The sequence below is a fragment of the Eptatretus burgeri genome, chromosome 11 (assembly GCF_056783735.1).
Source record: "Eptatretus burgeri isolate ZD-2024b chromosome 11, Ebu_testis_v1, whole genome shotgun sequence".
Taxonomy (NCBI): Eukaryota; Metazoa; Chordata; class Myxini; order Myxiniformes; family Myxinidae; genus Eptatretus; species Eptatretus burgeri.
In genome coordinates, this window is record NC_140971.1 from 80,852,038 (window position 1) to 80,868,281 (window position 16,244).

The 16,244-nt window shown below is 44.0% G+C and overlaps 1 protein-coding gene across 4 annotated transcripts in view; it reads left to right on the forward strand.

Annotated features, from left to right (window-relative positions):
• Positions 1–16,244, forward strand: part of ARHGAP18 (Rho GTPase activating protein 18) — an 80,632-nt gene that overhangs the window by 43,842 nt on the left and 20,546 nt on the right. For 3 of the 4 annotated variants that reach the window (XM_085847187.1, XM_085847188.1, XM_085847185.1), the window contains 3 exons: positions 5,364–5,445; positions 5,640–5,752; positions 8,035–8,224. In XM_085847187.1, the coding sequence (XP_085703313.1) occupies positions 5,364–5,445; positions 5,640–5,752; positions 8,035–8,224 (385 nt within the window). The remainder of the gene's footprint in view (positions 1–5,363; positions 5,446–5,639; positions 5,753–8,034; positions 8,225–16,244) is intronic. The other variant, XM_085847186.1, reaches the window with a different exon arrangement.

Here is a 16,244-nt window from a genome sequence, read left to right on the forward strand (position 1 = left end):
TCTACGCCACACTCGAGTCTGTGGTTGATGAGTGCCCCAGACGAGATACACTTCTAGTCTTGGGGGATTTCAATGCATCGACTGGAACTGATAGGGACGGTTATGAGGTGTGTGTTGGTCCCCATGGGTCAGGAACTATGAACCAGAATAGCACTAAGTTCCTTGACTTTGCAAGAAGTCATGGACTTAGGGTGGCTGGTTCGTGGTTTCAGCGCCCACAAGCTCATCGCTGGACTTGGTATTCCAACGCTGGCGGTGTGGCAAAGGAGATTGACCATGTCCTCATTGACGGTCATTGGAGGATGATCCAGAACTGCAGGGTCTACCGGAGTGCTCAGTTCCTCAATACTGACCACAGGCTTGTTGTAGCAACTCTAAAGCTGCACCTTAAATCCTGGAGAATGGTACCATCCCAGCCTAGGCTGGATGTTGCCAAGCTCAGGGATGAGAGAGTAGCTGAGGAGTTTGCGAACAGGCTGAGTGGACACTTGGGGGGGGGGTCTGGGTGCTTTGGGGGGTCCTGAAGAGTTGTGGAGCGCCTTCAAGACCACCGTCCTTGATGTTGCCGGTGGATGCCTTGGAGCTCACCACAGGGCAAAGAAGAATTTTGTCTCTCAAGGGACACTGGATACCATTGATCAGAGTCGCAGGGCCAGGCTGAATGGCAGAGCTGAGCTGTTCAGGGAGCTGAGGCGTAAAACTGTACATGCACTGAGGGTGGACAAGGAGGCCTATGTGCGAGGAATCTGTGAGGAGGTAGAGCATCACCTGTGGACAGGTGATTCTCGTCCCGCTTACAGGGGAATTCGTGCATTACGTTCATCCAAGCCCATCCCTCGGAGCACTGCAGTTCGAGCAGAGAGTGGTAGGCTCTTGACAGAGGAGTCTGAAGTGAAGGCCCGCTGGGCCGGTTACTTTGAGCGGTTGTACCAGGCTGATCCCCCAGCTGTCGAGTTGGACGTCGAGGGTGTTACAATCCCTGTTGCTGACCCTCGAATCAACTGTGGTCCACCTTCGCTTGTGGAAACACGGGCTGCGGTGAACCAGTTGAAACGGGGCAAAGCTCCAGGGATCTGTGGCATCCATGCCGAACTTCTCAAAGCTGGTGGAAATGCTGCACTCGTGTCGTTGCATGCAGTTTTGTGCTCTGCCTGGAACACAGGCATCATCCCAACTGACTGGAAGAGGGGCCTTGTTGTCCCTCTCTGGAAAGGGAAGGGTGATCGCCAAGACTGCAACAACTACCGAGGGGTGACGCTGCTCTCAGTGCCGGGAAAGGTCTTTGCTCGGATAATTCTTGATAGGGTTCGCCACCATCTGCTTGAGCACCAGCGTCCAGAGCAGTCAGGCTTTACACCAAGGAGGTCAACGATTGACCGTATCCTTGCCCTTCGTGTCCTCACCGAACGCAGACGAGAGTTTCGGCAGGGGCTGCTTGCAGCCTATGTTGATCTCTGTAAAGTGTTCGATTCAGTGAATCGGGATGTCCTCTGGAGGATTCTTGGTCTTCGTGGGGTGCCACCAAAACTGATCGATCTGATGTCTGAACTCTACTCTGGTACTAAGAGTGCTGTGAAGTGTGGTGGTACCACCTCTGACTTATTTCCAGTTGTTACTGGAGTTCGTCAGGGATGTGTACTTGCCCCCACACTTTTCAGCACTTGTATGGACTGGATTTTAGGGAGGATGTCGGAGAGATCAAGTTGCGGTGCATCATTTGGGAATGTCAAGATCTCGGACCTTGATTTTGCAGACGATGCAGTCATCTTTGCGGAGACTTTAGACATCCTTTTGGGGGCCCTCGAGGTGCTGAATGAGGAGTTGGAGCCGCTGGGATTACGGGTTTCTTGGGTCAAAACTAAGATCCAGGCTTTCGGTGACATCTTGGATGCTGCTGTCCTGTCTGTGTCTGTTTGTGGTGAGGATGTTGAGGTCGTGGAGAGATTCACTTACCTTGGCAGTGATATTCATGTCTTTCCTGGCTGCGAGTCAGAGGTCAATAGACGTCTGGGTCGGGCCTGGGGAGTCATGGATTCACTGGATTATGGGGTGTGGCGCTGCCGGTACCTGTGCGGGAGGACGAAAGTCCGAGTCTTCAGGTCCTTGATACTTCCAGTCTTGCTCTATGGGTGCGAGACTTGGACTCTGACCAAGGATCTGAGACGAAGACTTAATTCCTTTGGTACCAGGTGTCTTCGGAGAATCCTTGGCTATCGCTGGTCGGATTTTGTGTCCAACGAGCGGTTGCTGAGAGAGACTCGGATGAGATTTGTTACCTGCATAGTCCGTGAGCGTCAGTTGCGGCTGTATGGACATGTGGCTCGTTTTCCTGACGCTGATCCTGCTCACCAGATTCTCTCAGCGAGGGAGTCTCATGAGTGGAGGAGGCCAGTGGGCCGACCACGTGCCTCATGGTTGCAGCAGGTTGACCATCATCTCAAGGAGATGGGGATGGGCCTGGCATCTGCCTGGGGGATGGCCAGACGGAGGCCCCGGGAGTACCGGCGGAAAGTGGACGCAGCGACGCGCTGTTCTGGCACATGCTCCCATACCTGACCTGACCTGAGCAACATCATCTCGCCCATCCATGCATCTTCGACTGCCTCCAATTCCTCTGCACACCCATTGTTTGTACGAGTCTCCCTTTGTGTTGGTCTTCAACTCCGCTGTTGGTGTTTCCCTCCTCTCTTTGTACTGTTCCTTTTGCATCCTGTTATCTCCTGATCCATTCAGTGCATTAGCTCTTCCACCAGCCTCAACTACGTATCTGAAAAAAACCCAAAATTAAATGAAACCACATTAATATTTCGGTCAGCACTGTGCAAAGAGGCTGGTTGAAGCATGTCTCCATGGCAGAGTTGCAGCAAAGAAAGCAGTGCTGAGACCACAGAATAAGGTGAAAAGACTTTAATTTGCAAGGCAACACCAAAATTTGGTGAATGAAAAATGGAATCGGGTACACTGGTCTGAGGAATCGAAGTTTGAACTTTTTGGATCTAAGAGATGCCAGTTTGTGCACTAAAGACACTGTGACTGGGCATAACACGACGACATGCAATGTTTGCAGCCTGCTGTTAAACACTGGGGAGGCTCTCTGACTGTCTGGGGTTGTATCACAGCTTTGGTGGAGGAAAATATGAAAAAAAAACTAATGTGATACTCACAAAAGAGAAGTTGAAGCAGATACTGCAGCACCAGGTCCTCGTGGAAAGTTTAATTGGAAGATGATTCTTTTCCGACAAGATAATGATCCAAAACACACTTCCAATGGAGTAAAACAATATTTGGAAAACATGGATACAGCTGGTGTGCTCCAGTGTTAGAATGGCCATCCCAGTGTCAGTCTGCACATGAGTCCCATTGAGGCCATCTGCGATTACCTGGAAACAGAAGAACAAGAGGAATGCAACTAACCTTAGAGGACTGTGGAATGTACTACAAGATATTTGACACAATATTCCTGGAAGAGTGTTTCAGTCGTATACAGGAAGCATGAGTAAACCAGTACGGCATTCAGAAGAGAGCATACCTCTGTCAGGCTGAAAAGGTTACGTTTTGTATCCCACTGATAGGCCGGATCTGGATCCGGACCTGAACCAAAATTTAATTGGCTTGTTCATGTCACCTAACCAACTTATCCACCTTGTTTTGTCATAACTCGTCGACAACCTTTTGAGATATCGTGCTATATATCGGTTTTGCCCGATCTGTCAATGGTGAAGGAACACTGAAAAAAATTATGAGATCTGGATCCGGATTTGGATCTTCACCAAAATTTAATCAATTCTTCCTAGTCATATAACCAAAGTGTGAACCAAGTTTCATTCGAAACCATGAACAACTTTTTGAGATATCATGCTGTGTATTGTTTTTGGCCCTGTCTCTCAATGGTGAAGAATCACTTTTAAAATCTTGGTATCGGGATCTTCACCAAAATCTAATAATTTCATCCTCATTACACATCCAATCATTCCACGAAATTTCTTCCAAATCCGTTCACAACTTTTTGAGATATCCTGCTCACAGACAGACAAGCCGGAAGGCGGCGATGGGTCACTGAGCATGGAAACTATAAGATATAGAACAAAATGGATGTCATATAGCGGATAGGGAATCACCTTAAGATTATGAATATCAAATCTCATCCAGTTCAATCTACTGATAACTACTCTGTATCCATTTGAATGAAAAGTACCAAAAATGCGGTTTGAAATCGGAAATCCCCAAAGTTCGAGGGGGTGCTGTGGGTGAACAAAGATCGAAATCGAAATTCCGGCTCGATCATTTATGCACAATGTATTCCAGACGATTAGTGTGAATTTTCATGACCATCCGACCATAACCCTAGGAGGAGTAGCATTTGGCGCGACGGCACCTCCAGCTCTCGCATATTATCGATTTTTGCACTAATTGACCTTTGACCCCTGACCTAAGCGAAATCGGTGAATATGTCCTGAGGCAAAGTTGTAGTACTCATTGAGTACCAGGAACCTACAAAGTTTCATTCGTATCGATGCACTCACCTGGTCACTAGGGGGCCTTCAATTTTCGCCAATTTTCGCGCATACCCTAATTGTAGGGGGCGCTGCGGGTAAAGTATTCCATATATCACAAAAACTGGAATATATTTGATTGATCATCGCCTGTATATCATTCGTGCCAAATTTCATAACCCTACGTGGGATAATGGCTTTCGGAATTGATTTCGCGTGAACTTTACCGATTTTAATTGTTTTTCGGTTGTTGCTAGGGAACCAAAGCATCCCAAGCAACCATCACAATTTCCAAAGCACTAGGTCATAAGATGTACCGACCACCCGAGTTTGGTCAAAATCCGCCCACGTTTACTCCCAATTATGCTGATGACAAACGAACAAACATCCAAACAAACATCCAAACAAACAGACAGAATTACTGACAATAAGGGTCACCTATTTTGGTGACCCAACAGAGGTGAAAAAATAACCTCTGTTCACCTACGGTAATGGAGGTGAGGAGTGATGGCTTTGAAGAGGTCCATGAGTGGGTACACGTAAAAGTATTGACTGATACAATATGACATTGTTCTTATTATCCAATTAAGCAGTTTGTGTCACGAGCATTTATAAAGGCTGTTAATTTACAACAGTAAATACATTTGACTGTTATCACTGATATAATTTGATGAATTTTCCTAAAAGTATGAATATCATTGGAATCCCCAAACCTTTGCATCGTACTGTATTCACAAGTTCTTATTTGCCTCATTTTAGATTATGGCCAGTTTTGGCATGACATTCAAAACAATCATCGATTGCTCCGCATTAATTTGATTTCTTCATCACTGATGACAGCATTTTGTGTTCCTTGTCATTTGAAAACAGGATGCTGGTTCAGATTATTTTGGGACTGAAGTGCAACCGATCAGCGAGGATCATAAAAATGAGCAAGAGCCACAACCCGGCGGTCAGTCCTTGAACAAGCTGTGCACACCATGGCATTTTGGGACCTGGGGCATGTGCAGTCCTTCATGTGCTTTCCCATGCTAGAGAATAAAAGGCGGTTATCTCTGCATCTACACTCATTCACTCTTTTCTAATTTTGAGGAAGGAAATACTGAGGAAATGTTGTTGTTGTTGTTGTTGAAATTTTACCAACAGAAATGCGTGATGTGGGCGTTTCACTTCATGTGCCATCTATTGAAGACTCCTTATGCTTGGATGTGCCTTTCTCTGAGGATGCAGCAAATAGAAAACACAAAGAGAATGACCAGGTGAATAAGAACAACATTCAAAAAAAAGTTGGACAAAACCTACAGCATTATGTTAACTCGAAGCACCCACTCCCTGCAGGAGCAGCCAGTGGGGGGCGGAATCTCATGCCATTAACTTTATGATTATATTAATACCATAGCAAAGTACCTGTCCTACGTGCTATCTAGTTCCAAGCGTGCAACACGTTCTTCTGACACATCCCTTCATTTGGGTGGTGTATATGCAACAGACTGCTGCTTCAATCGCTCCTGAAAATAAAAAAATAACCTGGGTTACATACGTGAAGCAAACGCATGCGTACTGCTTATGTGCGTATATAATACATCGTGGTCATATAGCTCGGATAATTCAAATTTTACAGCCCCCTCCCCCCAAAGGAAGAAAATGCCAAAAATAATTTTTCAAAACTTTCTGGAATCAAATGAAACTTCAGGATACACACTTTCAGGTTCTCCTGAGCAATTGATGAAAGTTTCAGCTTCCTAGGTCTAATACTCTCGGAGGAGTAGATGAAATATACAACATACGGTATTCTTTGGCCTACAAGTCGATGTGGAGTAGAAGTCGAATTGGATAATTTCCCCATTTTTCTTTCCTTCATTCATGGATGAGTTAATTTATCGTATGCGTATAAGACAAAGCTATATGAAGTATGGTAGTTAACAAAACTGTCATTCGGTCAGGACAATAGAGGTGTTAAATCCTTTCTGACACTCACAGCGCATTGTTGCCTATGATACTTCATTAAAACAAGCAAGTGTATTTCGTGTTTAAAACTAGCGACTGAATCATTATCAGCACTTGCTCATAGCACATTACATCTTGTCACAGTTCACTATTCTTTCATAAACATTAACACCTGACACTTATTGTAATCCAAGCACTCGATGTTTGTCCACCTGGCTTTGCAGCAGTGATTAGCCTTCTTGTTTTTCTTGGTAGTCTGCAACGTATAACATTAACACCTGACACTTATTGTAATTCAAGCACTCGATGTTTGTCCACCTAGCTTTGCAGCCACAATTAGCCTTCTTGGTTTTCTTGGTCGTCTAGTTTGCAACGTATCCTTCGTTTTACACCAGTGAGTCCTGAACACATTGCTCACCCAATCGGCAAATGCTCTGGACAATGATTTCTGTACAGCACAGTGTACAACATTTTTAAGTTTTAAATTTTAAGTACTCCTTTCTTCTCAACACAAGATTTGTCTTCATGGAAACACAGTATTCGTATTTCTCCAGCAATGATGGCACGATCACATGGCACCTCGGTGACGACTTCTCTGCTTCGGATTCGCCCGAAAGCCCGATCATGGTGAGGGGTGCGCCATATCACTCCGGGCTTACCCCGGAGCCCACAGATTCTTTGAGCAGTCTGCCCGAGACACGAACACACGTTTCTAACATGCCCGAGACGTCGAGACACGATACCCTCCCTGTAACCCCTCCACTCCACACCCAGCACCTCTCCCGTCCCAACAAAAAATTTCGGCCCTACATTTTGGGGAGTACTGCTGTAACTATTGTCCATTTATGTATTTTATTTGTGTTCTTTATTGATTTGTTTAATATTTGTTTCAGATATGGAGCTGAGTGAGGTTTAAGTTATGTTAGGGTGACTGAAATGTGACCTGGTAATGTGACCACCCCCCCCCCCCCCACAACCCCCATTATAACATTAGGTCGATGGGAATATCTCGTCTGCTTAATGTTGTTGCACTTTCTCGGAACACATCCACGATGTTAAGTGGAAATTTGCTGAATTGTATGTTTTAAGTTAACAATTATACAACTTCTTCCAGAAAAGATCACACTTTGCAATTTTTTCATTTTCAGTCTTTCAAAGTACATACTGTACATATTTTCCCTCCATTGTGTGTATGTATGTGTGTATGTATGTATGTATGTATGTATGTATGTATGTATGTATGTCAACCTATGGATCCAAATACTCGTGCTGTTTCACACACGTGATACCATATAATGCTTAATGTAACAATATGATGATCGATTCCGAGCTGGTGGAATTAATTAATTAATTAATTTTTACAAAAGCAAGCAAACATATAAATAATTAAATGCAATTTTACAACACCTGCACTTAGCATTGTCCCAGAACCTCCCAGATCACATTTGAGACCTTGTGAGGTCATACACCTTGTATTATTAATGGAAGAATGCAGTGTCTGACACACCTGCACGGTGTCAGCACTTTTATGAAGACAAAGAAGAACTGTATTATTAACTGGCATGCTGTCCCCTCTTTCCTCTTTGCGGCATAGCTCCATTCTTTGCTGGCAAACAAGCGGTTGGCACGGCGCAGAGGGATGCTGGGACGCACACGCCTGGGGCTCCTCTCAGCACAAGACATGAAGAAAGTGCACCGCCTGATACTCATCGAGCTTACAGCCTTCCTTGACTCACTTGGCATCGAATTTGTTTCTGGAAAACCTGGAAGAGCAAGGCAGAGGGGTTGGTCAATTTTCTTTTCCACTTCTCTCTACCCAGCGTGTACAAATAAAAGAATAACCCAAAGCCACTTGGCCAAAAATATGACCCATAGCCATCATAACCCATAGCCACTTGGCCAACAACACCAGAAATTACTCAAACGTGTGTTCTGGTCTACAGCTTATTTTGAATGCACGCATTGTCCCTGTAGATATTGGAAGGGAAGCAAAGTGAAACCCTGTTTGTATCGTCGAGCCTTGTTTTGATGAACTGGGTATGTTTTGTTCAGCGATCGTTGTATTGATAATGTCATGCTGAGAGTCCACCCCCATACCACTCCATTTCCTCCTCCAACAATGAAAAGAGATTAAAAAAAAAAAAGATAAAGGGTGCTTGTAGTAAGTTATGGGTGGTACCCAGGCACCGTGGAACAGAATGCATGCACTATACACATTTCATCTTGAATGGTGTACCTGCAATTACCTCTTGGCCACAATTGGCACTGAAAAAAAACTGGTTCTAAAGAGAGTTATACTTAATATCTCAATAATGGTTCAGTAGATGTTGATTATTAAAAGAAGTTTGCATTTCGCAGTTTGCTATATCAAGTGAAAATATGTTTTGTCAAAATAGGATTGACCACCAAAAGTGCACTTCGTTAAAACGAGTGTTCCTTATAACATAACAGGGTGTTACTGTACTTTGAGGGTATACGTCAAGGAAGGCTGGGTGCGGTGGGACTGAAGGATGGGGGCAGGACCACCCCGATGTGCCTTTTTAAACCAAACCATCTATTTATAGGTTAAATGGGACACGGGTGTTTAGTTCGATCAAGTTAATGCCAAGATGAGGATTCGTACGGGGATGACAAGTAAATTGATAAAGTTACAAGGTGTTGGTATGGAACAACCATGATGGGCCAAATGGCCTTATTTGTTAAAGTTTGTGCATCCTTGTGTTGTTTTGGTATTTGGATGCAATTTCAGCGGCTATATGGCACCAGTCAAAGATAGGTCTCCACATAAACATGATGACATCAAGGTCTATGGAGCCTCTTCTGAATCCAAGTTCTCATCCCATATAGTATCTAGATCTTTCATTGGGGAGACATAAATAAATAAATAAATAAATTTTGCGCTAATTCATTTGTTTATCTCCGAGAGGCTGCAGAAACACTTGTATTTCTCGATCGTCTCATTTGTATCATCTAATTTTCTAGCTGTCTAGTTGGAAGCTGGTGTACGTCTGCCAATATGGCTTTTTTGTCGAATTCTTCTAATGATTGGTACATACTGCTTCGGCAAATAGATTGCAAGCTCGTCCCTGAACTATGTGTACCAAACCTTCCAAAGCAGCTATCCCTCTGTTTGTCTGTTTGTCCAGGGTTAGGTTTGCGACTCGCGTATTGGTTTGCAAGTGTAACTTGTATCCCATGTGGCAGGGTGCCATGCCGATCAGTAACTCCTTCCAACCATGCTGTCCGGCTGTCCTCTACCATTGTAGTTACCTCCCTAGTCATCCCTGTCCTCCCTTGACTAATCCTCCACAAATGTACTCATCCCTACGGTTGTTACAGATAAAACAATGTATCAAGCCACAAATAAGGCAGTTTGAAAGCCGGCTCAGCTTTCTGAATTTTAACAACATAAGAACACTGCCAATAGTGCAAACCAGACTTTGTCAGCTGTTTCTGATCGACCAAGCTGATACAGAACAGTTCAACATCCTTCTGGGGAATTTAGCATTTCTAAGGTGTGGAAAGGCCCATTTGTGAAATACAAGGAGCCTTTTCATCATGGCTCGTATTTGGCAATACCTTTCTCACACCAATGTGACATAGTCCGTACTAATGTCTATATAAGGGGGGAGTGGTGGGAAGGGGGATGGGAGAACACAAACAGACAAAGACAGACATACAGTGACAGTTTGTCTCGTTTTAAGTGTTCTATCTACATACCATTATCTTAGAAGTATGCACGCTTGCCTCTGAGCTGTCAAGCCTGGATTTGAATCTTATCTATAAACTGTCAATCACAGGGCAAGGCATCCATGTGCATACCTTCACTGGAATGGATGTTAGGCTGGGTGTCCTCGATGTTAGCACTAGTTTTTGGGCATTAAAGATCCCTTCGTGTCTTTCATGAAGAGTTGGCGAGATATCACTGGCACCCTGAACAAATGACAAATTCCTGCCAGCTTCAGTGTGTCGAATCATCCAGGATTGTAACTTTTGCCAAGAGACTGCTTCAGCAGAATCGATGCTCAGTAAAGAGTGTGTGCACATGCGTGTCATTGGTTGTTACCTCCATATGCAGGTTTCAGAGAGTGGAACGGAGTCCTCCCAGGGCTCAAAGTATCCACCTCTGTTTTGGTAAGGAATCATGATTCATGGACCAAGCTGTGAAGTTTTGTTGTTCTGAAAGTTTTTTTCTAAGGGCTCTTTTTGGAATTTGTTACAAAGCCCCGGACAGCTTCCAACTCTAGTTTGTTTGTAGTAATATTCCCAGGGATGGGTTTTAAGATCTCCATAAGGTTCGTCTTTATCATCCATGCTGCTCCAACTATAACTGGGACAATTTTGGCGCTCTTCACTTCCAGGAACTTTTGACTTCATTTTTGAGATCCTAGTATTTGGTCATTTTCTTCATTTCTGCTTTGTTTAGGCCAAAATCGCTATGTACTGATGCCTCAATTAGCAACGCCATCTTTTCTTCGTTCGATCAAAATACAGGGAAAGCTGTATTATCTGGCATGCTTTAATAACCGGCAGTAACCGATGTTGCCAGTAGGCTCTGATATCGGCGCTACTGGTAGTCCTTCTTGTTGTTGTCCATTTGTATTGTTTACCATGATCATGCGTTGTTTTTATTATGAAATATTACCGCATCCACCCATTATGGCATCAAATAAACCTACAAGGAAAGTTTTAAAATGGAAGAGTGTAGTTTTGACTTTGCATGACAGCATGACCAGGATATTCTGTGGCCATACACTGAAGACAGTAGCCACTTGACACTATAAAAATGCTGGATGTATCGCAATACGAATTGGTTTGTGAGAAGAGCCAATCGGCACACGGTTGTGAGATTATGAAAGCCAAGGAGTAGAGACAGCGCGGAGCGCTGGTGTCTCGAGTAAGGCACGTTAAAAACTAACCTCGTTAAAAGACCCCCAACATGGTAGGCACGTTATACTGTTCTACAACACCGTTATACAATACTAACAACACCAGAAAAAGAAACGGCACGTTAAAAGACCCCAAGAAAGTGCAAGATGAACTTCCTTTAATTGCAGTGTAAACCAATGAGCACATTTGGTTGGAAAGTATCCATGTACCAGTGCTCGAAACTAACTGTTTTAGTAGTTGCCCTGCAGGGCAACCATTTCAAAATCTTGGTTGCCCAAAGTCTCAAGTTTTATGCCTGGTGTTGGCTTAATGGCTGGTGGGTTTGGGATCCTTGGACCCTGAGTTCAAATCCTGCTTGGCTGTTGAATTAATACCAGGTGGGGTTGACTCAGCCTGTCATCCTTCTGAGGTCAGCAAAATGAGTACCAGCTTGCTGGTATCCTGTGTCGGAGTGGTGACCCGTCGAGGATTGTGCCCAATCGCCAAGGAGACTACTTAGGCAGCACCAATGCTCTGCACAGAGAATGGTCTCAATGGAAGTCATATTTTGGTTGCCTGGGAAAAAAAAAAATTTCACTCATTAGCACAACCACTATTCTACTTGGTAAACGTAACTTGTTTTGTTTTTGAAAGCAACCATGTGAGCATCAAGCAAGGTACATGTTCGTTCACGTCAAATACTTTGAGACCTGGGAGGGGCAACTGTTAATGTCAAGCCTTGCACATACTCTTCCATATTTTGTGTCATATTTCTTTTTTTTTCACAATGTAATACCTTCCCTTGTATTCGGCTGTATGTCCACATGTGTCAATCTGTCCACATGTGAGATGTGTGTGTGGCAGCTGTATTACGAGCCTTAGACACGAGAAAAAAAAAATTCTGCATACAAGTAAGAGTACCTCTCGACAAACTGGCATATTGCACTAAACGGCACCTCTCAAGTCCAGCAGGTAAAGATAGCACAGCTTTACCTGTATTATGTCCAGTCGCAGTGCTTTGTTTTCTTTGTTCACACTTGATAGGATCATCAAGTTGTATGTGAGCATTATACCCTTGCTTCCAGTGATTGCTTTTGATTCATGCTTCCATGAGTTTTCTGAATCTAGGATATTGGAATTTTTGCAGATGTGCCTTTGTGTGTATAGCTGTTTTGACAGGAGTTTTTTTTACATCCCAAAAGGCGGTAGCTCATACCTCGTTTCTTCCTTGCAAAATCTGTTCCATTGACTCAGTCCTACCATTTTCTTAAAACTATTGGTATATTGTCCTTGGTCTTGGCTCGTTTTATGTTTTTAAAATATATATCCTTGGTCTTGGCTCGTTTTTATGATATTGCCATTTATTATGACTCGCTCTCCATGCCGGTTAAATTGACCTCTTCTTCGCCATATTCCAATGAGCTTCCTTTGTCTATTCCCAATCTGTCCAACTCTTTAATAAAATATATCCCTGCTCTGTTATTAGTGTTTACCTGTTGATATTTCACTTTATATGTCTCTTCTGTCGTTTTTTCGTACCTGTCTTTCAAAAAAAAAGTTCAACGTAGGTTAGGGATACCTTTTCTGGCTTGCTGTCTTTGTCATTGCATACAAATTGGATTCAGTAGTCTGTTGAGCTTTTCACTTATTTAGCCAATCCTACAGTTGTCATTTTGTGCAATTGGTTTAGCTCCATCAGGCCGCTACCTCCTCCTCGCCTCAGCAAGTACATTCTCAGGACACATTGGTTTTTGATGAATATTTTGTGGATAGCAAGGAGTTTTCTTGTTTTGATGTCTGGTTTGTTGATTTTCCGCTTGTGGCCGGTTTATTATTCCGCAGCTGTATTGGAACAATGTGGTTTATGGCTTTGATTTTGTTTCTTGGGGAGAAGTATGTTTTTGAGATCAGCCTCGTTATGCATCAGTATTCTTTGAAAATTGCTTTGCGCATTTGTTTTTATCATTTTGTAGCTCTCCTCTACTTTAAGGTATTTGTATGATGCTTCATTTCTAGCTCCTGTGTTGTTGTGTTTAGGTCGATTTTTATGTTGTCTATTTTTGTTGGTTTACCTTGCACAAATGTGCACTTTACACACTTATTTAGGCCAAATTTATTTGAATGTTCTCTCGGTACTGTTTCACTAATTTCAGTTATTCTGCCAATTTTTCATTGTTCAGTGCGAAGAGCTTTAAATAATCAATGTACTATACAGGAGATGTCACCTTTCCTGTTTCCTTGGACCTTATTTTATTAGATGTTAGGGTATATCCATGTCCTTGCTCTCTTATGAGGTTGCTCAGTGGGTTCAGACACAGGCAAAACAGGAGGGGCAAAAGGTTGTCTCCCTGGAAGATCCTGCAACGTATCTTTACTTCTGGTATTTCGATCTTTCCTTCCGAGTGTTGTAATATCAATATGGTATTCCATAGCGATCCATGGCTTTCTCAATCAGTTTGATTATTTTGGCGTTGATCTCGTGCAATTGCATGCATTTTATTATCCATGAATGTGGGACACTATCAACATTTTTTTTTATAGTCTATCCCGACTGTGGACAATTTGGTTCTTCTCATTTTACATTGTTTGACATACCCGGTGTGCCCATGGCCATTTCAGACTGGCTGAAACCGACCAATAATCATGTGGTGTCTCGAGTAGCGGCCCACCTCCCATTGTCTGCTCCACTGCATGCAGTGACCAGACATTGGTATAGCCAGACTCGTGGGGATGGGTCTTTCCTATAGAACATGTAGTACTACCGCTGTGTCTCAGAAGGGTGTGCCCCATTGACATGGGTCCTACTCCCCTCCCTCAGATTTTCTCCCTGATGCTTGCGACTCACTGCGTGTGGCATGGCCCTCTCAGGGGAATCTGTTGAGGTCGGCGACAGGTATTCTTCTGGCAACCTCAGGTTCCTGATCTGGGTTGGCCTAGCCATACGTGCTTAACCACTGAGTCGTTGAATGCTAGATGTCGCTGGCCCACCAATCTCAGTGGGCACCATGCCCCACACTCCTCCAGGCGGATTGTCTTCCCGCCACGCCAGTAGCACAGATCCGGTGGACAGGATCTGAACGCTGGGTTGGCATTCATTGCAAGGGGCCGCATGTGAACCAATGGATGGTTTCGCGGTCCTAAACTGCTACCAACGTCCACTCCGGTGGTCTGGAGCTTCAGTCTGCTGCCTATGTGCCGTGGTGGTCAGCAGTTGAAGATGTTGTTGCATCCTCTCTTACATACCATGTGTTCTGCCTCTGGGCTTCCTTGTGTTAGGTGGTGGTACATTATTTCTGCGATGATTCCTGTTGGAAGTTTATATGTTGTTGGTAGACAGGTTATTGGTTGATATTTGTGATGTAGTTGGGTTTCTTCACGTTTTGGGATGAGGAAGCTTTGCCTTCTTTGAGACATTCATCCAAGGCCTCCTTCCCTTGGACAAGTTAGTTGAATGCTCGGACGTAATGATTGTGGATAGCATTTAGTTTGCTTGAGCCAGAAGTTTGGAATTCCATCTGGACCTGGGCTCTTAAAGTTTAGCATTTTTGCGAGTTGTTTTTGAATTTTTTTTTTCTTCATCAAATATCATCTTTGTAAATTATTTTCCATAAATCTTCGAGTTTCTTTTTTCAGGAGGACTGAATGCAATTTGCTTTTGTATCCCTATTTTATTATATATATATTTTTTGTTTTCTCTTATTTAGCTTTGTGCTTCAGTTTCCTCTCATGAATTGTTGTATTTGTCCCATTTCCTTTCTCAGTACACCTCTGTGTCTCATGTCTCTGTTTCCATGGTGGTGTTGGGTTTCTGTTCGTGGGGCCTTGTCTATTTTTCTTGCCGTGTTGTTTTCCTTACTTTTTTCTTGAATCAGCAGTGCCGGTGCAAAAGCACAGTGTTGACTTCCTTCAAAGAGGATGATTTTGTTATAATTTTACCATTTGATTGATTGGTTCTCCTGACTATCATTTTCGTCTGTTTGTTGTTGTTCTCCATTTGATGGAATTATGGTCTTTCTCTGAGTAGTGTCAATCTTATTTCTTCTTCTTTGTTGGCCAGCTCTTCATCATCCTTATCTTCATCCTCTCCTTCATTCTGCCATTCTCCTTCTTCTTCATGCTCATCATCATCCACTGTTTCTGTTCTCATTCCCTTTGTCTGTATCGTTATTACCCGGTCCATATCAGTGGGCTAGGTCTGCTCCCACACCCCTGGGTGGGCCCGTATCCACTCTCTCCATCACATTGCATCTCCGCTGCTGGGCTCCTCGTGTTGCATTGCATTCTGAGCTCCAGCTTTGCTGCATAGCTCCTCCTCGCACCACTCCGGCCAATTCCCCACCATCCCCTTCCCATCCCCCGAGAGCCCTCAGCTCCCATCGTCCTCATCTCTCCTACCTTATCTATGGATTGTTGATGTTGCACTTTCACATTTATAAAATGGTTTCAAAATATATAGATTATCGAGGCAGTCCGTTTGTGATGTGACCATTTGTGGGGTGCTACCCTGATCCTCAAGCCGCGTGGCCTCGTGACAACCCATTCCTCTTCGTCCAATCGAGCCTCTCCTCTCTGATTACACCTCTTTCTTGCTCTCCAAGCTTTCATCCTCAACTCCTAGGGCTTCATGCAGTCCTTTGGAGACACGACCAGCCACGAAACATCATCTCGATAGCATGCAGGCCTCAAAGCTACACACACCTCATGGTGGCCTATGCCTCCACTTCTCAGCAAGCCTCTCCATCTCATTCTCATTCACATTGTGCTCCTCCTTTCTAGGGCAGTCCCTGTTTTTTCCCCTCCCTTCGTTGCCAAGAACGAAGCCTCGTAATCGCCAACAATGGACTCTAGTCGGGAGACCGTTGAGACGATGAGCTTGCATGTCGACACCATCTTGTGTGTGTATTTTGGGGAAGAAGTGGAAGTCGCATGGAGTTA